The 27,609-nt window shown below is 41.2% G+C and overlaps 1 protein-coding gene and 1 pseudogene across 3 annotated transcripts in view; both read left to right on the top strand.

The window, feature by feature from the left end:
- NIPA1 (NIPA magnesium transporter 1) overlaps nucleotides 1-25,799 on the top strand; it is a 41,179-nt gene extending 15,380 nt beyond the window's left edge. For all 3 annotated transcript variants that reach the window (XM_004318097.4, XM_019931791.3, XM_073807857.1), the window contains 3 exons: nucleotides 239-329; nucleotides 17,511-17,671; nucleotides 19,971-25,799. In XM_004318097.4, the coding sequence (XP_004318145.2) occupies nucleotides 239-329; nucleotides 17,511-17,671; nucleotides 19,971-20,482 (764 nt within the window). In that variant the 3' untranslated portion in view covers nucleotides 20,483-25,799. The remainder of the gene's footprint in view (nucleotides 1-238; nucleotides 330-17,510; nucleotides 17,672-19,970) is intronic.
- Nucleotides 9,317-17,504, top strand: LOC141279221 (large ribosomal subunit protein eL21-like; annotated as a pseudogene).
- Nucleotides 25,800-27,609: the final 1,810 nt, after the last annotated feature.

Here is a 27,609-nt window from a genome sequence, read left to right on the forward strand (position 1 = left end):
GTTAGACTGGGAATTTCCATAGAGGGTTGAAACTAATTGGGCCAGTGATACTATGGGGCCTGCTCTCCTCTGCCCTCAGGACTCTTAATCATGCAAATGATGCCCCATATTTCCTTCCTCACCAGTAATGAGAAAGAAGTAGCCCTTTCAGAGCACAGTCTTGCAAAATTCAACTCTGTGATGAATGCTCAAAGAGATTTTTGTAATTGCAGTGATACCCTTGTGATTCTCTTGACAGTGGCTGTTGGCCAGATTGGAAACTTCCTGGCTTACACGGCGGTCCCCACAGTCCTGGTGACTCCTCTTGGTGCCCTTGGAGTGCCATTTGGGTGAGAGCTGGAATTCTGTGTTTTGCTTTTTAATGTGTAGTTTAGGTATAAGAAAACTTTTCATTTTAAATGTTTCTGTTAAAATAATAAAAGTAGAAGTGTAACTGAAGATATGTCTTCAGTATTGCATTCCATATGGTTTAATTTTTATCCCTTCAGATTTAGTTGTATGAATTATTAACCCTGTCTTAGACATTTGCTTCAGTATATTTCAAATCCTTACTTATTCATGGATACCAACATGATGTCATCACTCTCCTGGTCTTTGCTCTGGAAGACTTCCTAGAGACTGGAGTCTTCCTAGCTCCTTGGCAAGTGATTCTGAGAAATCAATAAGCAAAACTAGTCAGTTGGTGTTTTATTTGGGTCCCTAGCATCCCCTGCTGGATGCTGGGCAGTCCCCTATCTCAGGAGATTATGGAGGTTGGGACAAATGACACATGGGCTCCAGTGGGTTGTGTAAAAGGATTCACGACTCACAACAGTCAATAGCAAATGTATCACCCGAGGAGAATAGCTCTGGTTTGGTCTGGAGTAGAACAGGAGCAACGCGGGGCCTTGAGTTTTTATTGCAGTTACGAAGTGAGCCAGGTGGAGGTTCCCATGCTCAGTCTGAGGCTTACATGGTTTGAAATTTTAGTGCCAAGGGCCTGAGGGTGTGAGCTGTCCTTCTTATCAGGTTACCTGGATATGGGGCAAAAGGGAAAAGAGAGGACTGGGGAAAGCAGCCAGCTACCACAAATGAGGTCTTTCTCTTTATCACACTTGGCTTACCTATGAAAATGATTTTATGAGACATTTATTAAATATATTAACACATATCCTCTTGTGAACCTTTTTATATTATTTTACCTTTGAAGAAATCATTAATAAACAGAGGTAGAATAGAAGCGAAATAGCATCCAGGTTTCTAATTCATTGATCTATTGGTATTCTGCTATATTCCAGACAGAGCTCCAGATCCTTGCAGAGAAGTGTGTCTATGGTAGATGTATTTAATTGCCTACCTTAATGTCGCTTAGGCTTTAAGGTTCTGTGGCCTAAAAAGCCCAAAAGCGTTTTCCACGTGTGAACCTTTGAAAATGTGTTTGTAGTACATTGTTCTAATCCAAACATATGCTTAGTATCACGTGTGGCTTAACATCACTTTGCATTTTGGATGGCCCTGAAAAGCTTAGATTACATGAGTGGGGCTCTCATTGGGGAATCACCACTTCAGCTTCTCAGAGCCCAGCCTCACTCACCGTTTCCTGAAAAATAATCAGGCAAATAAACAACCCAACCATATGATGTTTGCACTTTTAATGCACACATATTAAAATGCCTTGCTTCATTAATTTCCAAAGAACTGTCAATTCTTAAGGACTTTGATAATTCAAAGACTCCTCACTAGAAATGTTCACTGCTCCAGGTCTTCAGGAGACGTTTCCCAAAGAACCGTGTGAGATGGCATTCTGGTTTAAAAAAATGCTTTCAACTCAGGATCCCAATAAGATGTTTTTTAAAAATAAGAAAACAAATTAATTTGGAAAAAGTAAAGATATCAATATGTAGGTACATAGGTATATGTATATTTAAAAGAAGTTCTTTTTTTGTTAATGGGATGAGGTTGCTAGAATTACATAGAAACAGAAATGGAAAGAACGTGGCACTGGGAAAAAAGATGTCTAATATCAGTGAAATAGAATAGAGAGTTCCCAAATAGGTCCACTTTTCACTGCAGTGGTTTAATGTATGATAAAGTAATCATCACAACAAAGTACTTTTAAAAAGGCTTTTAAAAATGTTTTATTTGGAATTAATTTCCAAATTACAGAAAAATTATAAGGTTAAGAAAAATTAAAACAGCATCCACATACACCTCACCCAGATACATCGATTGTTCTATCCCACTCGCTCCATCATTTCCTTTCTCTGTATCAGGGTTTTCCAACCTTGATGCTATCACCATTTGGGGCCAGATAATTCTTTGTTTTGGGGGGCTGACCTGTGCTTTGTAGGGTGTTTAGCAGCATCCCTGGCCTCCACCCATCAGATACTGGTAGCTCCCTCTCCCCAAAATGTCTCTGGACATAAGCAAATGTCCCCTTGTGGGGCAAATCACCTTTGTTTGAGAAGCACTTTTCTATTATGAATGTGGTGCTTGTTTTGTTTTTTGGATTTTTTTTTTTGATCCATGTGACAATAGTTACATATATCATGATCCTTTACCCTTAAACACTTTGACTTGTATTTCCTAAGACGAGAGACATCCTTTCCATAACAATAGTATAATCATCAATTTTGATAAATTTAACATTATTATAATAAATGTATCTTTCTAATCTGCCTTCCCCATTCCAATTTTGTTAAGTGAACCATTATACCATTATTCTATACCATTATCCTTATACCGCCATCCTTTATACCATTATTTTTCCTTCTAGTGCAAGATGTAGTCTAGTATCTGCATTTAGTTGTCATATCTCCAGTTTAAAACAGAGGGTTTCTTTTCTTTTTTTTTTTAATAAATAGTTTTGGGAAAACTGGTAAACAATTTTTAGGAACATCAGTTTAAATCCTAATCATAGCACCATCAAAATGTGATCTAAGTGAATTAAGCATTATGTACAGGATGGCCATCCAAGTGTGAAACAGAAACAAATACAACATTGAATCGTTTGTTGATATTACATTCAGTGCCTGATTTGTGTAATGACATTATTTGATATGTTGAGGTGTGTTATCTCACTCAGCAGTGCAGAGTATGCTATGTAAAGCTGAAGTGAACCCAGTGTGTTAACTGGCATCTCCACTAATACCTACCTGAGTATCTATGGCATGTAGCTACAGATAGTTTATGTCTCTGATATTCATTGAACAAACCCGCATCTCTAGCACAAACCAGAGTAAGTCATACAGAGATTTTATCTGTAAAAAAGGAGGAAAAAAAGTTTAGCTATGTACCTAGAGTTTATGGTCCATGTGTAGGAAAACTTTTAATGTGTTTCAGATCTTAGAAGGTTAAGAAGTTTCAAACATTGGAAGCAATAAAAATGAAAAGGTTAATTTTCTACACTAAAAGATAAAATAAGAAGGATGTTTCTGTGTAATTCTAGCAACCTCATCCCATTAACAATGCAGGGGACACGGTTTCGAGCCCTGATCCGGGAAGATCCCACATGCTGTGGAGCAACTAAGCCCGTGCGCCACAACTACTGAGCCTGCACTCCAGAGCCCACGAGCCACAACTCCTGAAGGCTGGGTGCCTAGAGCCCATGCTCTGCAACAAGAGAAGCCACCGCAATGAGAAGCCCGCGCACCACAACGAAGAGTAGCCCCCACTCACAACTAGAGAAAGCCCGCACACAGCAACAAAGACCCAACACAGCTAAAAATAAATAAATTAAATAAATAAATTTTTAAAATGTATATATATTAAAAAAAAGAATTTCTTAAATTGACCAAAATAATATGAAAACCCCAATAGATAAAATGACAAAGGGCAAAAAGTGTCACTTTATACATAGGAAAATAAATTTATTCCACTAATGTTAAACCTCATTTTCAATAAAATGCACATAAGCAAACAGATTTAATAAACACCATATATGTGTGTGTGTGTGTGTATACACACACACACACACACACACACACACACACACACACAAAGGAAGAAGAGGAAATAGAACTATATAAGAGTAACATTATTGTATCTCACTGTAGTTAAGTTAGTATCAATTTGAAATGTATTCTCATAAGCCTTAGAGAAACCACAAGGAAAATAACTTAAAACAAGTATAGTGAAAAATATCATTAAGGGAATTAAAATGCCACACTGTAAAGATTCACTTAATGCAGAAGAAAGCAGTGAGAAATAGGGAACAAGAAAAAGACGTGAAGCATAGAAAACAAAAAGTAAGACGGCAAACATAATCTAACTATATCAATAAAAACATTAAATGTCAGTGGATTAAACAATCCAATTAAAAGGCAAAGATTGTCAGGCAGGATGAAAAACAAGATCTAGCTATATTCTTTCTACTTCAGACATACTTTAGATTCAGAGATACAAATAGATTAAATGTAAAAGGAAGGAAAAACATATGTTATGCAAATAGTAACCATAAGAAAGTTGGAGAGGCTATGTATCAGACAAAATAGACTGTAAAACAAAACAAAACAAAAGTTACTAGAGATGAAGAGAGACATTTTATAATGACAAAAGGGGCAGTCCGTTAGGAAGACATAACAATTATAAACAAATAGGTACCTAAAAACAGAGATCCAAAATATATAAAAGAAAACCTGACAGAATGGAGAAATAGAAAGTTCAACAATAATAGTCACAGCCTTCAGTACCCCCCTTTCAATAATGGATAGAAAAGCTAGGCAAATGATCATGAAGGAAATAGAAGACTTGAATGACACTATATCCAAGTAGATAAAATAGACATCTTTAGAACACTCCACCCAACAATAGCAGAATTCATCTTCTTCCCAAGTGTACGTAGAACATACTTCAGGATAGACCATGTGGTAGGCCGTTAAAATCATCAATAAAGTTGAAAGGGTTGAAATCATTCTCTGAACACAGTGGAATGAAATTAGAAAGTAAAATCAGTGAACTTGGTGAAATTCACAAATATATGGAAATTAAATAACTTACTACTGAATGATCAATGATCTGAAAAGAAATCATGGGACTTCCCTGGTGGTCCAGTGGTTAAGAATTGGTCTTGCAATGCAGGGAACACCAGATCGATCCGTGGTTGGGGAACTAAGATCCCACGTGCCATGGGGCAACTAAGCCCACATGCTGCAACTAGAGAGTCCACGTGCCACAACTAGGGAGGCTGTGTGCTGCCACTACTGAGTCCGTGCACTCTGGAGCCCGTGTGCCACAACTAGAGAGCCCATGTGCCGCAACTAATGAGCCCGCATGCTCTGGAGCCCATGCACCACAACTAGAGAAAAGCCTCCATGTCAGAAGTAGAGAGAAGCCCACGCACCACAACAAAGAGCCCGCGTGCTGCAACTAAGACCTGACACAGCCAAAAAATAAATATTTAAAAGAAAAATCACAAGGGAAATTAGAAAATACTTTGAGATGAATAAAACTGAAGAAACAGCATGCCAAAGCATTTAGGATTCAGCTAAAGCAGTACACAGAGAGAAATTTATATTTGTAAATGCCTACATTGAAAAGGAAAGATCTCAAAATAAACAACTTAACCTTCCATCTTAAGACACTGGAAAAAGAGGACAAACTCAAATAGAAGGAAGGAAATAATAAAGATTAGCACATAAATTAATGAAATAGAGAATAGAAAAACAATAGAGAAAATCAATAAAAGCAGTTAGTCCCTTGAAAATATCATCCAAATTGATAAGACTTTAGCTGGACTGACAAAGCAAAAAAGAGAGAAAACTAAAAATACTAAAATCAGAAATGAAAGAGGAATATTACTACCAACTGTACAGAAATGAAAAGAATTATAGGCAAATATTATAAACAACTGTATGCCAACAAGTTAGATAATGTAGGTGAAATGGACACATTCCTAGAAAGACACAAACTAACAAAACTGTTTTGAGAAGAAATAGAAAATCTGAAAAGACCTATAACAAGTAAATAGATTGAATTAGTAAATAAAAAAATCTACATCAGGGAAAAGCTTAGGTAAAACTGGTGAATTCTACCAAACATTTAAAGAAGAATTAATAGCAGTTCTTCACAAAGTCTTCCAAAAAATAGGAAGGGAGGGATTTCTTCTCAGCTCACTCTATGAAGTCAATGTTACCCTGGTAAGAAAACCAAACACAGCGCAAGAAAACTACAAACCAATTCTCTTACGAATATAGATGGATAAATCATCAACAAAATACTCTAATTGAATCCAGCAATATATAAAAGGGCTTATATACCATGGCCAAGTGGGATTTATCTTAGGAATGCAAGGTGTATTTAACATCAAAAATAAAATAATGTAATACACCACATCAATAGAATAAAGGGTGAACACTGCATCTCAACAGACACAGAACAATTATTTTATAAAATTCAACACCCCTTCATGGTGAAAACAATCAATATGCTAGGAATAGAAGGTAACTTCCTAATCTCGCAAAGGATCTCTATGGAAAAGCCCCAGCTAACATCATACGTACTGGTTAAAGACTAGATGCTTTCCCCCTAAGATTAGGAACAAGACAAGATGTCCAATTTTTGCCACTTCTATTCATAATGGTACTGGAGGTTCTACACAAAGCAGTTAGTCAAGCAAATGCATTAAAAGGCATCCAGATTGGAAAGGAAGAACTCAGCCTCCATCTCCCCACAATAATTAACAATTAGCTATCCATTAATGAAAACAGCTCTGGGAGAGCTCCGGAGTCCACTTGAGAAAATTTAGTGATACAGTGGAACCAAAAACCTGAGAATAACTGCAAGAAAAAGAAGGAAGAAGACAGCTTCATTTTGACTGCATTATCCCTTCCCCCAAGTTGGGGTTGCTCAGTGCCATGAGGGAACTTCCCAGATAGGAAGAGTTCCCCTGGCCAGGAAAGGAAGAATGGAGGAAGTGACCAGTTTCCCCAAGACTTTCAGAGCACCACACGAAGCTCCCACCCAGAATGGCAAAACTGAAGTGTATTGAAATGGCTAGGAGCAAGGAAGAAAAGCAGGGGATACCAGTGGCAGCCATGCAGTGGGAGTGAGTGTGGTTCTCAGTGACCTGCTCTGCAGAAAAACTTAGCAGATTTCACCACCATGGACCCCTGCATATTTCAGCAACTTTTGCCCTATAGGTATTCACGTTCACTGATGCCAGAAGCCCGAGTCCTTCCTTGCTCCATTTCCCCACTCTCCCCCCCTGCACTTGGGGAGCCTGGGAACCGCACGGGCAGCAAGCAGCCCTCTTGAGTGCAAGACAGCAGCCTACACCTCCACAGCTGACCCCGCCACAATGTGCTTCCTTGCAGCTAGTGCCTCCAGCTGTGCCTTTCCACACTGTAGGCCTCCACTGCAATGTGCAGTTTGGGAGCGGGTATCCTGGCAGCCACAGGAGAGCACTCCGGCCGCCAGCCTCCACAGCTACATGTTGGTCTGGATCAGGCCTTGTCCTCTGTCACTAGCCTGCCCTGCTGCATTGACCTGCCGCCAGCCACTTGAGCTGTGCACTTGCACACCCCTGGCCCAACCCGTGTCACCAGCCTCCATTACACTGTGCATGGCTTGTGGGGCTGGGAAGTGTGCAGCTACCGCAGGGCCATGGTAGGAATCCCACAGCTGCTAGTGAGCTTATAGTTGGTCCCAGCCCTTGCTGCTTGCCTTGGCCCCTACCGCTGTCTGTGTGTCTGCAACTGGCAGGCACCATATAGGCACTTGAAACTATATAGGCACCTGCAGTTGGCCCTCAGAGCTGAGTGTGGCACATCATTGGCTCTGGCCACCATCTCTGCCTATCCTGGTGTCTAGCCACTTGACCCCAAGTGATACTATGGACCCCAGTACCCCTTGCGGCCACTATGGACCCTCAGCAGTACTCACCATGGAGCACACAGTTGCTGATGATGTAGACCCTAGCAGCCTGAGCCAAAAGACATGCCCCACCGGACCTGGCGCCACCGTATGCGCCTGCTCTTGGTGCCCCGCACCACTGACCGAGGGCCACAGCGCACTCCAGCATGACCCCACCCCTAGGTGAAAGTCTTCCCTTACCCGTAAAGTCTGGAAAAGGTGACTGCTTCTTCAAATGTGCAGACATGCAAAGCTATAGGAATCATGAAGAATCAGGGAAACATGACTCCACCAAAAGAACCTCCAGTAACGCCCAAAGAAATAAAGATCCTGAATTTCCTAATAAAGAATTCATAATAACTGTTCCAAAGACTCTTAGCTACAAAAGAACACAGATAAACAATTTAATGATATCAGGAAGACAACATAAGACCAAAATGAGAAGTTTAATGAAGAGATAGAAGATGTAAAAAAAGAACCAAACAAATTTTGGAGCTGAAGAATGAAATGACAGAACTGAAGAATTCAGCACAGAGCTTTAACAGCAGACGACCAAACAGAAGAATCAGTGAGCTTGAAGGCAGATCAATTGAAAATATCCAATGTGAGGAACAAAAAGAAAAAAGAACGAAAAGGAGTGAAGAAAGCTGGTGGGACTTTCATGACACCATTAAGAGAAACAATGTAGGCATCATTGGAATCCCAGGAGAAGAAGAGAGGAAGAAAGGAGTAGAAAGCTTATGTAAAGGAAATAATAGCTGAGAACCTGTCAAACCAGGGGAGAGATTTGGACATCCAAGTTCATGAAGCTCATAGGTTACCCTAAGATTTCAGTCCAAAATGATCTTGTCCAATACCCATTATAATAAAACTGTCTAAAATCAAAGAGAATTTTAAAAGCAGCAAGAGAGAAAAAAAATCATAGAAGGAAACACCCATAAGGCTATCAATGGATTTCTGAACAGAGACCTTGCAGTCCAGGAGAAAAGGGGATGATATGTTTGAAGTGCTGAATGGAAGAAACTACCAAGAATACTATACCCCGCAAAGTTGCCCTTCAGAAATGAAGGCAAGAAAAAGACTTTCCCATGGGCTTCCCTGGTGGCGCAGTGGTTGAGAGTCCACCTGCTGATGTGGGGGACATGGGTTCGTGCCCTGGTCCGGGAGGATCCCACATGCCGCGGAGCAGCTGGGACCATGAGCCATGGCCACTGGGCCTGCACGTCTGGAGCCTGTGCTCCGCAACGGGAGAGGCCACAACAGTGAGAGGCCCGCGTACGGAAAAAAAAAAAAAAAAAAAAGACTTTCCTTACGCACGTGGCTCCCGGAGCCTCCTATCCCTCCCCCTGTCTCTCAGGCATTCTTCTCACCATTTAAAGTGAAGTGTGCATTCGTTGTAACAGTGATTTGGCTTTGATGGATTATCTGAAGCATTCTTCGATCTCCTTGCCACAGAAATTATATGAAAATGTATTCGCCAAAATGACCAACACAAAGGGGCACCTGCTACACGTTCTCTAGGCCTTTTAGAAAATATGGAGTTGTTCCTTTGGCCACATACATGCGAATCTACAAGAAAGGTGTTATTGTAGATATCAAGGGAATGGGCACTGTTCAAAAAGGAATGCCCCACAGATGTTACCACGGCAAAACTGGGAGAGTCTACAATGTTAACCCAGCATGCTGTTGGCATCATTGTAAACAAACAAGGGCAAGATTCTTGCCAAGAGAATTAATGAGCGTATCAAGCATATTAAGCACTCTAAGAGCCAAGATAGCTTCCTGAAATGGGTGAAGGAAAATGATCAGAAAAAGAAGGAAGCCAAAGAGAAAGGTACTTGGGTTCAACTGAAGCGCCAGCCTGCTCCACCCAGAGAAGCACACTTTGTGAGAACCAATGGAAAGGAGCCTGAACTGTTGTAGCCCATTCCCTATGAGTTCATGGCATGATGGGTATAAAGAAAATAAAAGACCTGGACTGGAAAAAAACAAACAAACAAGACTTTCCCTAACAAATAAAAGCTGAGGGAGTTTATCACCACTAGACCTGCCTGCAAGAAATGCCTAACGGAGTTCTTCAAGCTGAAATGAAAGGACACTGGCTGATGACATGGAAATATATGAAAATATACAACACACTGGCAAAAGTAAGCATATAGTCAGATTGAGAATACTGAATACAGAATACTGTAATATGGTGGTGTGTTAACTACCTAACTCTAGTATAAAGGTTGAAGGATAAAAGTCTTAAAAAAGAGCCATAGCTACCACAGTTGATCAATGGATACACAGTAGGAAAAGATGTAAATTGTGGCATCAAAAATATGAAAAAAAGAAGGGAATAAAAGATTAGAGGTTCTGTGTGCAATAGAAGTTAAATTGTTATGAGTGCAAAATAGACTTATATCTCTAAGATGTCTTAATGTAACCTCATGGTAACCACAAAACAAAACCTTCAGTAGATTCACAAACAAGAGAAGGGAATCAACGGATATCACAATGGAAAATCAGCAGTTCACAAAGGACGGCAGCAAGAGAGAAGGAAAGGTACAAGGGAACTCCAATAAGCCAGAAAACAGTTAATGAGATGGCATTAATAAGTCCTTACCTATCAATAATTACTCTAAGTGTTAAAGGATTGATTTCTCTAATCAAAGCACATAGAGTGGCTAGATGGATTAAAAAATAGAACCCTGGTATATGCTGCCTACAAGAGACTCACTTCAGTTTTAAGGAAACATACACTCAAAGTGAAGGGATGGAAAAAGATCTTCCTTGCCATTGGGAACCAAAAGAGAACAGGAGTAGCTATACTTATATCAGACAAAGTAGACTTTAACCTGAAAACAGTAGCAAAAGACAGAGAAGGTCATTAGACAATAATAAAGTGGTCAATTCATCAAAAATATAACAATCACAAATATATTCACACCAACATCAGAGCATCTAAATATATTAAGCAGATATTAACAGATCTGAAGGGAAAAATAGACAACAATACAATAATGGTAAAACACTTCAATACCCCACTTTCAACAATGGATAGATCATCCAGACGGAAAATCAAGGACACATGGAACTTGAACCCTATGTTAGACCAATCTAACATATACAGAACATCCTATCCAACCGCAGTACAGTACACATTCTTCTCAAGTGTGCAGGAAACATTTTCCAGGATAGATCTTACGATAGGTCACAAACAAGTATTAGCAAATTTAAGAAGATCAAAGTCATACCCAGTATCTTTTCCGACCACAGTGGTATGAAACTACAAATCAATAACAGGAGGAAAGCTGGAAAATTCACAAATATGTGGATATTAAATAAACACTCCTGAACAGCCAGTGTGTCAAAGAAGAAATCAAATGGGATATCCAAAAGTATCTGGAAACCAATGAAAATGGAGACCTAATATATCAAAAGCTATGGGATACTGCAAAAGCAGATCTAAGAGGGAAGTTTACAGCAATAAATGCCTACATTAAGACAAAAGAAAGATATCAAATAACCTAATTTTTTACCTCAAGGAACTAGAAGAAGAACAAACTATCCCCAATGTAGGCAGAAAGAAGGGAATAAAAAGCCAAGCAGAAATAAATGAAATAACATCCATAAAAACAATAGAGATGCTTAACAAAACTGAGAGCTGCTTTTCTTTTTTAATAAACAAAATTGAGAAACTTTTAGCTAGACTACCTAAGGAAAAAGAAGATTCAAATAAATAAATTCAGAAATGAAAGAGGAGACATTACAACTGAACGACAGACATAGAAAGGATCATGAGACTATGAACAATTCTACACCAACAAATTGGATAACCTAGGAAAAAACAGATAAATTCCTAGAACATGCAACCTACCATGACTGAATCATGAAGAGATAGAAAATCTGAGCAGAAGAAGATTGAATCAGTAATTTAAAACATCCCAGCAAAGAAAAGTCCAGGAAGAGATGGCTTCACAGGTGAATTCTATCAAATATTTAAAGGAGAATTAATACTAATCCTTCTCAAATCTTCCCAAAAATTGAAGAGGAGGGATCACTTCCAAACTCATTTTACAAGGCCAGCATTACTGTGACACCAAAACCAGACAAGGACACTACAAAAAAGGAAATTACTTACCAATATCACTGATGAATATTGGATGCAAAAATTCTCAACAAAGTATTAGCAAACTGAATTCAACAATACACTAGAAAATCATATACTATGATCAAGTGGGGTTTGTACCAGGGATGCAGAGATAGTTCAGTATCCACAAATCAATCAGTGTGATATACCACATTAACAAAATGAAGGGTAAAAGTCATATGATCATCTCAATAGATGCAGAAAAAGCATTTGACAAAATCAAATATCTATTCATGACAAAAACTCAACAAACTGGGTACAGGGGGAACATACTGCAACATAATAAAGGTCACATAAGACAATCCCACAGCTAACTTTATACTTAATAGTGAAAAGCCAAAGGCTTTTTCTCTGAGATCAGGAACAAGACAAGGATGCCCACTCTTGCCACTTTTATTCAGCATAATACTGGCAGCCCTAGCCAGAGCAAGACAAGAAAAAGCAATAAAAGGCATCCAAATGGGAAAGGAGGAAGTAAAACTGTCTCTACTTGCAGCTGACATAATATTGTATATAGAAAACCCCAAAGACTCTACCAAAAAACTGTTATAACTGATAAATAAATTCACTGAAGTTGCAAGATATAAGATCAATGTACAAAAATCAGTTGTGTTTCTACACACGAAGAAAAACAATCAGAAAAAGAAATCAAGAAAACAATCCCATTTATAGTTGCATCAAAAAGAATAAAATAGGGACTTCCCTGCCAGTCCAGTGGTTGACTCTGAGCTTCCAGTGCAGAGGGTGCGGGTTCAATCCCTGGTCAGGGAACTAAGATCCTGCATGATACGTGGCATGGCCAAAAAAATAAATAAATAAAATACCTAGGAATAAAGTTAACCAAGAAGGCAAAAGACTTGTACAGTGAAAACTATTAACACATTGATGAAAAAAATTGAAGAAGACACAAATAAAGGCAAAGATATTCCATTCTTATAGATTGGAAGAATTAATATTGTTAAAATGTCCATACCACCCAGTGCAATCTATGGATTCAGTGCAATCCTATCAAGATTCCAGTGGCGGGCTTCCCTGGTGGCGCAGTGGTTGAGAGTCCGCCTGCTGATGCAGGGGACACGGGTTCGTGCCCCGGTCTGGGAAGATCCCACGTGCCGCAGAGCGGCTAGGCCCGTGAGCCATGGCCGCTGAGCCTGCGGGTCTGGAGCCTGTGCTCCGCAACGGGAGAGGCCACAACAGTGAGAGGCCCGCGTACCGCAAAAAAAAAAAAAAAAAAAAAAGATTCCAGTGGCATTTTTTCACAGAAATAGAACAAACAATCCTGAAATTCGTATGGATCCATAAAAGACAAAGATAGACAAAGCAATCTTGAGAAAGAACAAAGCTAGAGGCATCAAGCTTCCTGAGTTCAAACTATATTGTAAGCTATAGTAATCCAAACGGTATTTATTTATTTATTTATTTATGGCTGTGTTGGGTCTTCGTTGCTGCACGCGGGCTTTCTCTAGTTGCGGCAAGCGGGGGCTACTCTTCATTGCGGTGCGCGGGCTTCTCATTGCGGTGGTTTCTCTTGCTGCTGAGCACAGGCTCTAGGCACGAGGCTCTAGAAGGTAGGCTCAATAGTTGTGGTGCACAGGCTTCGTTTCTCTGCAGCATGTGGGATCTTCCCGGACCAGGGATCGAACCAGTGTCCTCTGCATTGGCAGGCAGTTTCTTAACCACTGCGCCACCAGGGAAGTCCCAACAGTATGGTATTGGCATAAAATCAGACACGTAGATCAGTGGAGCAGAATAGAGAACCCAGAAACAAACCCACACATATATGGTCAATTAATTTAAGACAAAAGTGTCAAGAATATAATGGAGAAACGATAGTCTGTTCCATAAAACTGGTCAGGCCACATGTAAAAGAATGAAGCTGGATCACTATCTTACACTGTACACAAAAATCAACTCAAAACAGATTAAAGACTTGAACATAAGACCTGAAACTAGGGCTTCCCTGGTGGCGCAACGGTTGAGAGTCTGCCTGCCGATGCAGGGAACACGGGTTCGTGCCCCGGTCCGGGAAGATCCTACATGCCGCGGAGCGGCTGGGCCCGTGAGCCATGGCCGCTGAGCCTGCGCGTCCGGAGCCTGTGCTCCGCGACGGGAGAGGCCACAACAATGAGAGGCCTGCGTACCGCAAAAAAAAAAAAAAAGACCTGAAACTATAAAACTCCTAGAAGATAAACATAACGAGTAAGCTCTTTGATATTGGTCTTGGCAATTTTTTTGATCTGACATCAAAAACAAAGACAACAAATGCAAAAATAAATAAGTGGGACTACATCAGACCAAAAAGCTTCTACACAGGGACTTCCCTGGTGGTCCAGTGGTTAAGACTTTACCTTCCAATGCAGAAAGTGTGGGTTCAATCCCTGGTTAGGAAGCTAGGGTCCCACATACCTCACAGCCAAAAAACCAAAACATAAAACAGAAGTAATATTGTAGCAAATTCAATAAAGACTTTAAAATAAAAAAAAAAATCTTTTAAAAAATCAATAAAAACCTTCTGCACAGCAATGGAAACCATCAACAAAATACAAGGACCATTTATAGGATGAGAAAAAATATGTACAAATCATAGATCTGGTAAGGGGTTAATCTCCAAATTATATAAAAAAATCTTACAACTCAATAGCAAAAAAAATCACAATCTGATTAAAACATGGGCAGAGGAACTGAAGAAATGTTTTTCCAAAGAAGACATACAGGTGCCCAATAGGTACATGAAAAGATGCACAACATCATTAGTCATGGGGGAAATTCATATCAAAACCACAATGAGATATCACCTCATACCTGTTAGAATGGCTGTCATAAAAAATAAACAAGAGATAAGTGTTGGCAAGGGTGTGGAGAAAAGGGAACCCTTGTGCACTCCTTGTGTACTGTTTCCTTCTTCATCTGTCAGTGGACACTGGAGTTGCCTCCACAGTTTAGCTATTGTGCATCATGCTGCTATGAACTTGGGTATACAAATTTCTCTTCAAGACCTTGCTGTCAATTCTACAGCGCATTTTTTGTTTGTTTACTATTACTATAAGTTTATTAAGATAGTCTATTGACTCTCTCTTGGCATTAAATTTCTTTCCCCCTCTTTCCATTGCCTTTTATCATGCTGCTTCTCACCCCACCCTCCCACCTCTGCTGTACCCCCAACCCCTCCAGTGAGGATGCTGCTCCTTCCTCTGTGCTGTCGTGGCCCTGATGCCGACATGTAACTTGTGCCTCCACCTCAGGCCAACTCTCCAGATAGATGTGCGATTAGTTCTGTAGATCATTTAACTTAGGGGGTGGCCACCTTTTTCTGTAAAGGGCCAGGTGGTAAATATTTTAGGCTTTGTGGGCCATGTGGCCTCTGTTGCAGCTGCTCGCCTCTACCATCATAGTGGAAAGTAGCCAGAGACCAGACTAACTGTGTGGACACGGCTGTGCTCCAGTAAGATGTTATTCACAGAAACAGGTGAAGGGCTGGATTGGGCCTTCAGCCATAGTCTGTGGACTCCTGATTTAAGTCAAAGAGATTTTATATGATTTTTGTTTAATCTCAGATCAGAAGGTAGCAGGCTTTAGTTACTGCAGCCCAGGAAAAGTGAGAGGAGAAAGGTTTTGAGCCTAGACAGCTGGTGGATTTCCTGCTGGGGAAGCCTGTTAGATAGATGGCCCTTATTCCAGCCGCCCTGGGGTCATCCATTCTCAGCCACAGAGGGGAGGCAAGGACTAGTTCTCCATGAGGAACATACTCAGGAGGTAAGCGGTTGCCCACATCTTTATCTGGTGTGTCCTTAAATGACATGGCACTCTATTGACCATGTGTCTAGCGTCTCTAAACTGGATGCCCTAACATCTGCCCTGCATGCCTGTGCTGCACACGCCTCGTTCTGGACAGTCCGGTCCTGAGTCACCTTGCCTTGGCTCACGTGTCCGCTGGCACGTGCACCTTTCTCCTCGGGAGGAGTTCTCCTGCTCAGGCATGCGTTTCAAATCTAAACCAACCGATCCAGAGCTCACATCCCAACCACCTCCTTTTTTGGACTCTCACACTCCTGCCCACTACCCACCTGCGCTGATCCCCCAGGACCAAGTCATAGACAGCTAGGGACAGCCCGTGCCCAAGCGCCACTGAGCTCTTCCCTCTGGCCAGTGCTAAACTGCTTGCACTGCCTTACACACCCCTTCCCCCGGAGACCACAGTGAAGTGAAGGCTCTTGCTACAGCCCTCCGCAACCCGCCAGCGCCTCCTGACCAACGCTAGCGCTTCCCTGTGCCGTCCTGCGTAGGACGCTACGGCCCTCAGCTCGGAGACCGTGAGCAATAAACTGTCTTTTTCAATGGCAGTTGTTTCCTGATCTATTGGCCTTAGCATCCCCCAAGTTTTCTGTTACGCACTGTTTTATAGCAGGGCTGTTTAATTTGTACTCTGGTATAAGACCAAGAGTGCAATAAGAGGTGAGTTGGCCTCGCGGTGCGGGATTACCCTGCCCCTTTCTTCCATATTCGTGGCAGCCCTCTCCCCCGGCATAGGCCCACCCGTTGTTCCTGGCTGACTCCAGCCCACCTCTTATTCTCGGAGCCGCCCACTCCTTTGTTGCCACCTCTCCGTGCAGCTGTGTGGAGCCCCCCAGTTTAACATCCAGTTCTGTATTATTATATCCTGTATGGTTTCTTTCAGGGATGTTGCTTATTTTCCCAGCTACACTGATGGGTCTCCTTGGGGACCAGGCTATCCAGGGCCAGGGACACAAAGCGCTGTAAGGGAAAGATGGAAGCTTTGACCTCTCCGTGGCTTCACCTTTTGTTAGGTTTGTGGCCTTGGTTTCAGTGCTGATCTTTTCTGAGGTTTGGTTTCCTTATCTGTGAAATGAGGATGAATGGAAATAGTCCTGTATATATATATATTGGTATCTGGGTCTGGTGTGCCCTCCCCGTACCAGTCTTAAGATTACAGATGTTTTATGAGGAATGCTTTTTTTCTTGCATTAAATAAGTAATGTGACCACATTTTAAAAGTTTCCATATTAGAGAAGAGAAAAGTAATCACCCATACTCCTTGTACCATAATTCAATTACTATTAGCCTTTTGATTTTTTCTTATTTGTGCATTTTCTCACTTACTTTATTTTAACTTAAGTGTTCTGATCATGAATTACTTGTAATTATTTTAACGATTTTCATATCCTGCTTTCCTACTTAACATAGTTTTTTTGGACTGTGTACTTTTAAAAATATGGAGGCAATATTTTTATTTTTGATCAATCATAAAACTTAGTTTTCTACCCTGGTATATTTCATATCTACTGAAATAATAGAGTGGTATGAGTTACTAGTATCATTATGTACTGGCTCTGCATGGAATTGGCATGAAGATCCTATTTGTACTGAAATAGCAACTTCAATAAATTCCTAATCTTTGTACACTTAAAAACTAATTTAAAAATAAAATGTGACGGTAAAGAAGACGTAGCTTTAATAACATCTGCAGTTAGAAGAAACAGGTTGGTCAGATAGTTTGATTTAATCATATCTTATTTTAAAATTGAAGGTCCATTTTAGCTTCTTACCTTCTGAAAGAAAAGCTCAACATCTTGGGCAAGTTGGGGTGTCTACTAAGCTGTGCGGGTTCTGTCGTGCTGATTATCCACTCCCCGAAATCTGAGAGTGTGACCACTCAGGCCGAGCTGGAGGAGAAGCTGACCAACCCAGGTAACTCAGAGCTGTGGTGCCAGAGAGCTTGCCGCCTCCGGCGCGGTTCTCCCGGCTGGAGCTGTACCCTCCGCCCCGCTGTGGTCTGTCCTCCAGGCCCTTGATTCCTCTTTGCTCACCACTGTCTGCTGCTGCCCCCCGGGGCTGCCCTGCTGCCGTGGCCCCTTTGCTGCCTCCTGGGATCTGGACCTTGTGCATGGACGCTGTCCCCCACCCCGCATCTGTGCGCCCATTCTGCGGGATCGACCCCAGGCTGCTCCTCTCAGGACCACCATGTGTCCAGGCCTCCATGCTTCCCTCTGAAGTGAAGCTCTCAGAGAGCCGAGGTCTGATTTAATTCATCTTTAGAGCCCCCGCAGAGCCCTGTACTTTTTTTTTTTTTGGTATCCACTTTTGACATAATTTCTTTTTTTTCATAACTGCAATCACCACCACCCCTTCCCCCTGATGAGAGAAAACCCAAAGTACTGCACACTCAGGCCCAGCTGCTTTTTCTTTTCTTCTTCTTCTTTTTTTTTTTATTAATTAATTAATTTATTTTTGCCTGTGTTGGGTCTTCGTTTCTGTGCGAGGGCTTTCTCTAGTTGCGGCAAGCGGGGGCCACTCTTCATCATGGTGCGCGGGCCTCTCACTGTTGCGGCCTCTCTTGTTGCGGAGCACAGGCTCCAGATGCGCAGGCTCAGTAGTTGTGGCTCACGGGCCCAGTTGCTCTGTGGCATGTGGGATCTTCCCAGACCATGGCTCGAACCCGTGTCCCCTGCATTGGCAGGCAGACTCTCAACCACTGCGCCACCAGGGAAGCCCCCCAGCTGCTTTTTATGAAATAAAGCCTGTGCACTTGCGTTCAAGCTACTTCTGATTTTTCTGCAAACACAGCCCACACTTCGGCAGTATTTTACGTTTGCGTGTGCTGCTCTCTGCCCTCCACTACCCCTTGCCCAGTTTATAGGTCAGGCTCCCAGGCAGCTTTCAGCTGTAGTATCTTCCTGAATCTTCCCCTGCAGCAGAGCTCCATAGTCTTTTTCTTATCCTTGAGGAAGAGGGGCTCCCACCACCTGCTTGCTGATACACATGTCCAGGCTGTTCCCAGCCCTCAGGCCCAGTGCCTGGCACCCCCTTTACAATCTGGAAATGAAGTTCATGGAAAATACAACTCCTTGTACATATAATAGCAGTCAACATAATGCCCTAAGAACAGTACTTTGGAATAAAATGGAATGCTTAGGTACAACTATAGGAGAAGACATATTAAAGCCAGCAGACCCCACACCGTGTGTGCTGTGAATCTGGCAGGTGCAAAACAGACCGATGTGGAGGTGTTGTGTTATTGACTCAGACACTAAGGATTTTGCCATCAGCAATGGGATCTTCTTTTTTGTTTTTTGTTTTTTGTTTTGGCTACGCCAGGTGGCCTGCCAGATCTCAGTTCCCTGACCAGAGATTGAACCTGGGCCCCACCAGCGAAAGCCCGGAATCCTAACCACTAGACCACCAGGGAACTCCCAGCAATGGGATCTTCTGAAATGGAGTATAACTCTTGAAGTTCTGAAAAATTCAATGTATATTAAGTCCTTGCCAAATTACTCTGTTTTACACATAAAACAGGTTCTAGCTCTGATTATTATAAATATTTTCCACTTTCCTGTCCAAGATGACATCCCGAAGTCATCAGGAGAACAGGATGATTTTTCATTGTGTGGGGCCGTCTGCACATCACAGGACCCCTGGCCTCTGCCCACTGTGTGCATCCCCAGTCAACTGCAACAGCCAGAAACACCCCTACAGCTTCCCTGTGTGTCCTTTGAGACCCCGCGTGACTCTCTTTCTCTCCCACCCCACACGTAGGAGTACTCTCTGCCTAGGGTTTGTTGAGTTGACCATCTTGTGAAATGGTTTTAAAAAAATTCTCAGGACTTCCCTGACAGTCCAGTGGTTGGAGCTCTGCACTTCTGCTGCCGGGGCACGGCTTCGATCCCTGGTAGGGGAAGTTCTGCGTGCCGCACAGTGTGGCCGAAAAAAAATCTCAAAGCATCTGTGTAGACTTTTATTGTTATAAAAATGTTACTAATAGAGAGAAGACTTATTTACTGACATGTAATATATAGGAGCTATGAATGTTTGAATGGTGAAAGTGATGATGGGAATAACTTTTGTGGAGTGAGCTCAGGGGCTGTGGTAAAGCACATCCGGAGCGGTAGGGTGCCCCGGTGACAGCGGGGGTGGGGGGTAGGTGGCGGAGCACGTGGCGAGGGCTGCTCTGCTTCGCCCCCTGGGTCACCGTGCGCCCTCTCGTTTCCAGTGTTCGTAGGCTATCTGTGCATCGTGCTGCTCATGCTGCTGCTGCTGATCTTCTGGATCGCGCCAGCCCACGGGCCCACCAACATCATGGTCTACATCAGCATCTGCTCCTTGCTGGGGAGTTTCACCGTGCCTTCCACTAAGGGCATTGGGCTGGCAGCCCAAGACATCTTCCACAACAATCCGTCTAGTCGGCGTGCCCTCTGCCTGTGCCTGGTGCTCCTGGCCGTGCTTGGCTGCAGCATCATCATCCAGTTCAGGTACATCAACAAGGCCCTCGAGTGCTTCGACTCCTCTGTGTTTGGGGCCATCTACTACGTTGTGTTCACCACACTGGTCTTGCTGGCCTCGGCCATCCTCTTCCGGGAGTGGAGCAACGTGGGTCTGGTGGACTTCCTGGGCATGGCCTGCGGGTTCACCACTGTCTCCGTTGGGATTGTCCTTATACAGGTGTTCAAAGAGTTCAACTTCAATCTTGGGGAGATGAACAAATCTAATATGAAAACAGACTAGGATGTAACAGGGGGTTGGATGGCTTGAGGAACAGGAAATGGATGTGGCTTCTGGTCCTGATTTGTCGTGAAGTAGAAGAGACCGTAAATCGCTGGTGTTGGAGTTGCCTGTATATTAATGGATGGGCTGGTGGAGAGTGAGGATGTGTTGCTCAGCACCGGGGTGGGGGCCCAGCCTTCTGTACTCTGAAGTTGCTCAGTGGTTGCCTGGGTGTCATCTCTCTCTGATGAGAGGAATCTTATGTTCATTGCCATTAACCTGGAAGCTTTCATGAATACTCTTTGCTTTTAAAACACGTCATCATTATTTAAATAGAATGGGCCTTTTCTGATTAGTCTTTGCAGGGGAACAGATATTCTTACTTAGAAGCTTACTTTGGAAATGGGAGAAATTGTTGTCTTGAAGTCTGACTCTACAGTAAATGTGTCTGTAGTTTTTTAATTTTGCATTAAGCATGTATAACATTCAGGTGTCAGATCCAAATCAGAGGCATATACATTTAATTGGTTTTAATCCTCTGATGTGTTGACTCTCCTACCCCCAACTCCTAGACATTTTAATTGCAAACAGAGAGAGAAGAGTGAATGGAAATGATATACTGTTCCATTTGCAGGATGATTTTCAATAGCTCAAATCAATTTCAGTGCCTTTATTACTTGAACTATTCACTTAATTTGACTATTACTGTGTGTATGTTCTCTTAGATTAGAGTAATGCAGCCTCCTTGATTATACTTTAATATTTCACTCTTCAAAACATAAATGTTCAAAGCAGTTAGAAATTATAGTATATTCATTCACTGGAAGAGAGTCAAGACTAAGGGCACATTGGAGTAAATCAACCCTTTCAGCATGTAGTTATAGTTCAATTAAAGACAATTGACTTAAGTAGCATGAGGTATTTTATTTGCATTCAGTCTAATGTAACTGGGATCCAATATTAAATATATTCATGTTCTCTTTCAGCAAGCATTGTGGCCATTAAGAAGAAATAAATTATTTAACTTGATAATAAGGCTGTTAAATGAGAGAGTAACTGTTCAATAGCACATATGAGTTCCCTGTAATTCAGGAACAAGTTAAAGGACACAATTAAGTTTAGGCTATATTCTACAAACTGGAACACACATAGTTTTCAAAAGAATTTCTAGCAAAAATGAAAACAATTTGTAGCCATCTCCCTGTTGTTTGAGATGGCAGAGCACCCTACAATTCCTCAGTCAAACTTCTGAAATGCAAAATAGCCATTAATTATTCCAGTATTTGGATCAAAGAGGTCACTTGGCTATCGATAGTAACCTTGCATGTGTATTAAATGGGAACAAAGCACAGAGTGATGCAGATATTCATCACGATATCATGTACTTCATTTGCAGTGGTTCTCCCACCCCTGCACCATGCGGCATGACGGATCTTAGTTCCCTGACCAGGGATCGAACCAGTGCCCGCTGCAGTGGAAGCTTGGAGTCTTAACCACTGGACCACCAGGGAAGTCCCATGTGTACCGTTTTATCTAAATAGGAAGCTATGCCAAGTTGAAAGATGGGATTGGGTAAGGTAGATTTGGTGATACCCAATTAAATAATACCCAATTAAAATTACTAAGGAATGTCAATAGGAAAAAAAAAAGTGTTTTTTCGTACAAAAAGAACATTTCTAAAGACCTAAGGAATAGTTCCCTAAAGTGTTGAACAAAGAGACTAAACTAAATGAGGATAGTTTAACATAGAGAAAAAAACACCTTTATGAATTAAAAGTACATGTGATGATCATGGGTTGTCAAGTGATCTGTGAACTAACAGCAGCAAGAATATTTAAAAAGTTTTAAAAATCTTATAGTAACTGATAGTTAATAAATGCTCAAAAAATGCATTACTCTTTTTATCACCTCATGAAGGTTTGTTTTTTATCATCAGTATTTTTAGGAATGCAGGCCGTAATTTATTGAACTGAACTTTCTGAAAGTATAATGCAGGAGTATAAATATACTTTTAGGCATAAAAATCATTTCTAGGTAAGGAGTATGAGATATTCAGAGAATACATGTGGCTATACAAGTATAATGAGAAAGTCCATGTGTCATATGGAAATTACCATTTTTTTGTTTACAGTTTACATGTGAAGCTTAGTTTATTTAAATTCATCTATTGATGTTCCTGATTACAGTTAATCCATGATTATTCCATAGATACTTAGAGGTGATATTTTCTGGATTATCTCCCTATGATTTTTTTTAGAGTAAAATAGAATCTCAAAGTAGTAATAGTTTGTCTCCTCTTGAAGGTGATAAGTCCCAGAACAGTTAGACTCTCCCAAGTTTACATCTGTTCAGCAAATTACCTTGGTAGGATACACAACTTCCTTTCCAGTGGAACACAGTTCATATCATCCATTGTATTCCAAAAGTGTGACTCTAGCCTGGCAGTAATTGACATGACCAGCAGTCGAACAGCCTAATTTTCAAGTTTAACATAGAGCGTTTAATATCTGACTTATAGTATTTATTTTACAGATTCATGTTTTTATAATTTGGAATTACAAAAAAAGATTTAAAAAGTAAAGCTTTGAAGGGTAGGGCCCGGAATGGGGATAGGTCTTATATTGGTCTTTCCAAAAGTAAATACATATAAAACATTTTCATTATTATGGTATTCTTTGGGTTTTATCTTCAATTAAAGCAAGCCTCCTCTAAAATCATATGTTTGTGATATGATATCCAGGCTTGCTCTGGATAGATACTTAAATAGGCCATTTCTCTCCTGTCTTACTTGGACAATGCCTTGTTTTCTCATCTGAATCTTTGCATTTAAAAAGATTGCTTCCTGTTCTGCTCAGTGATCAAGTGTAGGACCTATTAAGGATTCTAACCCAAACCCAGCACGAAGACCACCCTGGGTGTTTTGCTGTTCTGCAGGACTGCTCCAACTCTGCAAAGAAGGATCCGGAGAGAAGGGCAGTCTGCTCCCTGTCACATGGGGAGCAAGAACTGCCCACGGCTGGACCTTCAGGGGGAATCATCACTCAGATGTTATTATGGTCTTTTCACATTAGAAAATTAGTGAAATACACTTTGCTGCTCTTGGTTCAGCAATAAGAAATATTCCTTCAAGTCCTACTTCTCAGGCCAATTTGATTTATGCAGTTTTATTTCCAGAGGTTCATTCCAGCTGTAGTAGATTGGTCTTCGGGTTTTTCTTTGGGTTTCACGTCTGATAGAAGAGAGCACTGTTGAAGTATGCAGTCACCTCTCACCTTCCTTCTTCCTCGACTGCTCAGCTCTTTGTAAATACTGCGCTCCCTTCTAGAGGCCAGTTTCTAGACATCCATAAAGTGCTCGAGATGCACTGTCTACACGCGTGGATGAGTCCACGGAGACTGAGGTGTTGATCACAGGCCACTGTCGTGCTGCCTAATTCTTGTTGGGAGATGACACCTCTCGTTTCTAAGCTGCTCAACTAACCCAGAAGAGCAGTTTACAGAGCTATGCCCATCACTCTTCTTTGATGCCTACTTGATCCTGACTTAGACTTCCTGGGACTGAGTAGGAACTTGGAAAGAGAAGAAGCTGTAGTTTAGATCTGTTCATTGGCTGTCTGATTGGCTTCAGTGGTCTGAAGAAGTTGTCCTTAACTGTGTCTGACACCGCCGAAGTAGTTCACCTATCAAGCAGGATTAGATGGAAACTTGGTGTTCCACCTTCTCAGGGACCAAAAACGTAACATTAACTCCTTGGCATTGACCTTCCTCCCAAGGACATATCTGTGTTAGTTTTTCATATGTTTTACTCATATTCACAGCTAGAGGTCTGTTAGCTTGAGTTAGGAAGAGAAAAGATCAGTTTGCACACCAGTCACACCATAAAACAGTTTATCATATAAAATACCTCAACTATATGTATTCCTCACTTCCGCCTCACAGTTGAACTGGTGATGAATTTTAAGGTGATTTTTCACATCTGGCCAGATTCTTATACCTCCATCATATACTTGAAAAGATTAAGAATTTTAGGAATGGGAACAAGAATTTGGCCCAATATCTACTCATTTATTTTCGTACACATTTCTCACATGCTATTAAATGCAACAAAGAATTATATTTTAAGAAAATGTAACTCTGTGTTACATCAAAAACATATTGTCTAGTGAAAAGTTGATATTCAGTAGAACAATGATCATGTAAATAAACATCTATTTCAAATGTACCCAATGTGATAAAAAGCATAGTCTAGGGCCCAGTGCATGAGCCGGGGAGGATTTATTTGTTCTTTTCTCTGTTTTTCCTTGAATTGTGCAACTATAGGTGAGTCACTTAACCTTTCTGTGCCTCAGTTTCTCTACCTCTAAATGGTGGGATGGGTCTCCAAATCTGTGTTAGAGCACTCACATGTTTAGTTTGTGCTGGTAGCCTCAGACCAGAGCGCATGTGCAGGACTCCTTTGGAGCGATGCACTATGCATCCTGTCTGCTCAGGACCATGCTGTAGACACACAGCTTCGAGCACTGAGTAAGCAAAGGAAGCACTGGGTGTAAAGTCTGCATGATTCCATGAAGCTTTAATTTTCTTTTTTTTTTTGTTTTAAAAGGCAGGGTTTTATATTTTCTGTTGTAAAATATGGAAATTAAGCAAGGACTTTAAAAACCTGCACTGAGAGATCACATTCTGATGGTGTGATGAGCTTCTCTGACATTCTGCAAAGGTTTATGTTCTGCAGAAGAATCAATGACTTGTGAACCAGATTGATTCTGTTGCGTTGAATTTGTAATGAATGATGCTGAACTTCCTGCTTCCAAGCGGCTCAACCCTGACCATGAACTACCTGACACCAGGTAAATGTCAGGAACTCCCAAACCACTAGTGCCAAAGGGTCACATTGAAAAGTACAGAATATTTCTTTTATTTGTCAGACTATAATAATTTGCTCCCCCCTGCCATGTCAGTGTTTTTGCAGTTTGGAAAAATTTAAGGGTACTGTTTTTCCAGTAGCATTCCTGAGTGTTTTTGCCTTTTTAAATGATAACTATTACTGTCTTGTAAAATGGAATATAATTGTGAAAGAGAGGAAGAAGACTAGATAAAAAAATGTAAAATGTTTGATTGGTTGCATAAAATTTTTTTCATGTAAATGTATCAGGGAAGCTTCCAATTAGCACACACACCCATTTGTCAATGACTAAGACTTGCTTATATTTTGCTTTATAGAAGTAGTCATAGCATGTTGTAATTGCCTTATGTAAATAAAAATGCTATTTATTAAGTTTTCCAATAATATTTATTAATCTGTATGTGTTTTAAAATAAAATAACTTATTTCTAGCTGAACACTCGTTGCTTTTTTGCCCTTTACATGAAATGCTTGTGTGGTCTCAGGTTCCATATCACCCTAATTCCTCAATCAAATGCTTCACATTTTCTTTGTAGAAACAAATAGCCCAGGTCTCCATCACAATGTAGAAAATGTCTACCCGAGCATATATTAGGGAGCAAATCTATGATGTGTGAAGGATTCACCATCCAGTGATTACCTTCTGATACAATGAAATGATGGTATTAAAGAAAACCAGCTATATTTTAATAACGTGTACATGTTTTTGAGGTGTATAACATGTTTTAAACACATGGAAAATATGAGAATCATAACACATTTTAATATTCCAAGTGTCATGAGAAATCTTGTCATTAATCTTTATTAGTGTCCTATAAGTAATTTTATTAAATGAAAAAAATATTTCATTTGAGAAAAAATATTTTTCCTTAGGCTCTATCCAAAAAGATTTGATGACTCACATTTTGATCAAAGTATACCTGTATAGAAGTCAGGAACAAACATTTTAAGAAACCACTAAATGTTTCTATGGATAACCCTTTCCACACAGGTTTCTGGGGTCATGAAATGTATAAGTGCCAAATTCTACAAAAACCTGCCTGGGTTGGTTACTATTAACAAAACTGTTAGTTGTATCTGCTAGCCAATCACAATACTGTTGAACCTGAGCTCTACATCTGGATCTGAGGAGTATAGAAAATCAGGCATGCTCCCTACCCTTTACTTCCTTTGTTGATGGGTCATGTCCCTGTCAGGTGGCCCTTAGGCATGACATTGTCAGCATCTTTGATGTAATATTAATCATACCATATTTTGAACCTCATATGGTAGGTAGTTTCAAAAAGGCTTTTTGTGTTGGAGAGCTGAGGCACAGTCAAGAAATAAAGAGAGGGCTTCCCTGGTGGCGCAGTGGTTGAGAGTCTGCCTGCCGATGCAGGGGACGCGGGTTCGTGCCCCTGTCCGGGAAGATCCCACATGCTGTGGAGCGGCTAGGCCTGTGAGCCATGGCTGCTGAGCCTGCGCGTCCGGAGCCTGTGCTCCGCAACGGGAGAGGCCACAACAGTGAGAGGCCCACGTACCGGAAAAAAAAAAAAAAAAAAAGAGTGACTTAATACAAGATTCCTTTATTCTTTCTCGTATGTCTATGGGTCAACAGCACAATTTTGTGGACCTCAACCAGCTTGGCCCAATGTCTGGTCTCTGAGTCAACTAGGTGGCTTTGTAAGTTGCTCTGCTCCACCTGGTCTCCTCCTCCAGCAAACTAGTCCAGGCTTCTTCTCATCATGATTTAGGCTGGGAACCACCACATTTTCTTGGCCAAAGACAGTCCCAAGGCCAAGGCCAAGGCCAAGGCTGGAGTGGAACTGCAAAGCCACTCTGCAAAATGGGTGGGCACATGGATGAGTAGAGAATCAGAGCCATTTTTATCAATCTACCACATCATCAGAGACCAGCTTGCCAGCTATCAATAGTCAATGTAATTCCTTATTTGACCATGTCATCTAGCTAGAATTCAGCTGAGACCAAAAAAGTAAGCAAAAAAGTTCTTCCGGAGCCAGTTCTAAAAAGCACATCTGTCTGGTTGCCAAGCTTACAGATTAAATTAGAAGCTGTATAGTTACCAAAACCAGACTGGTCAGGGGCTGTGCAGTCTAGAACGTTAACAGTCCAGTTTGAAAGGAGCAAATTATATCTGGCATTTTCTGGCTAAATAAACATAGACTTCATTTTAGAAAGATTCCCACCCAAAATGATTTAAATTTGGTATAATAGTGTTTCTGTATCTAGTCAAAAACTGGAAGAATA

Source organism: Tursiops truncatus, chromosome 7 (genome assembly GCF_011762595.2).
Source record: "Tursiops truncatus isolate mTurTru1 chromosome 7, mTurTru1.mat.Y, whole genome shotgun sequence".
NCBI lineage: Eukaryota > Metazoa > Chordata > Mammalia > Artiodactyla > Delphinidae > Tursiops > Tursiops truncatus.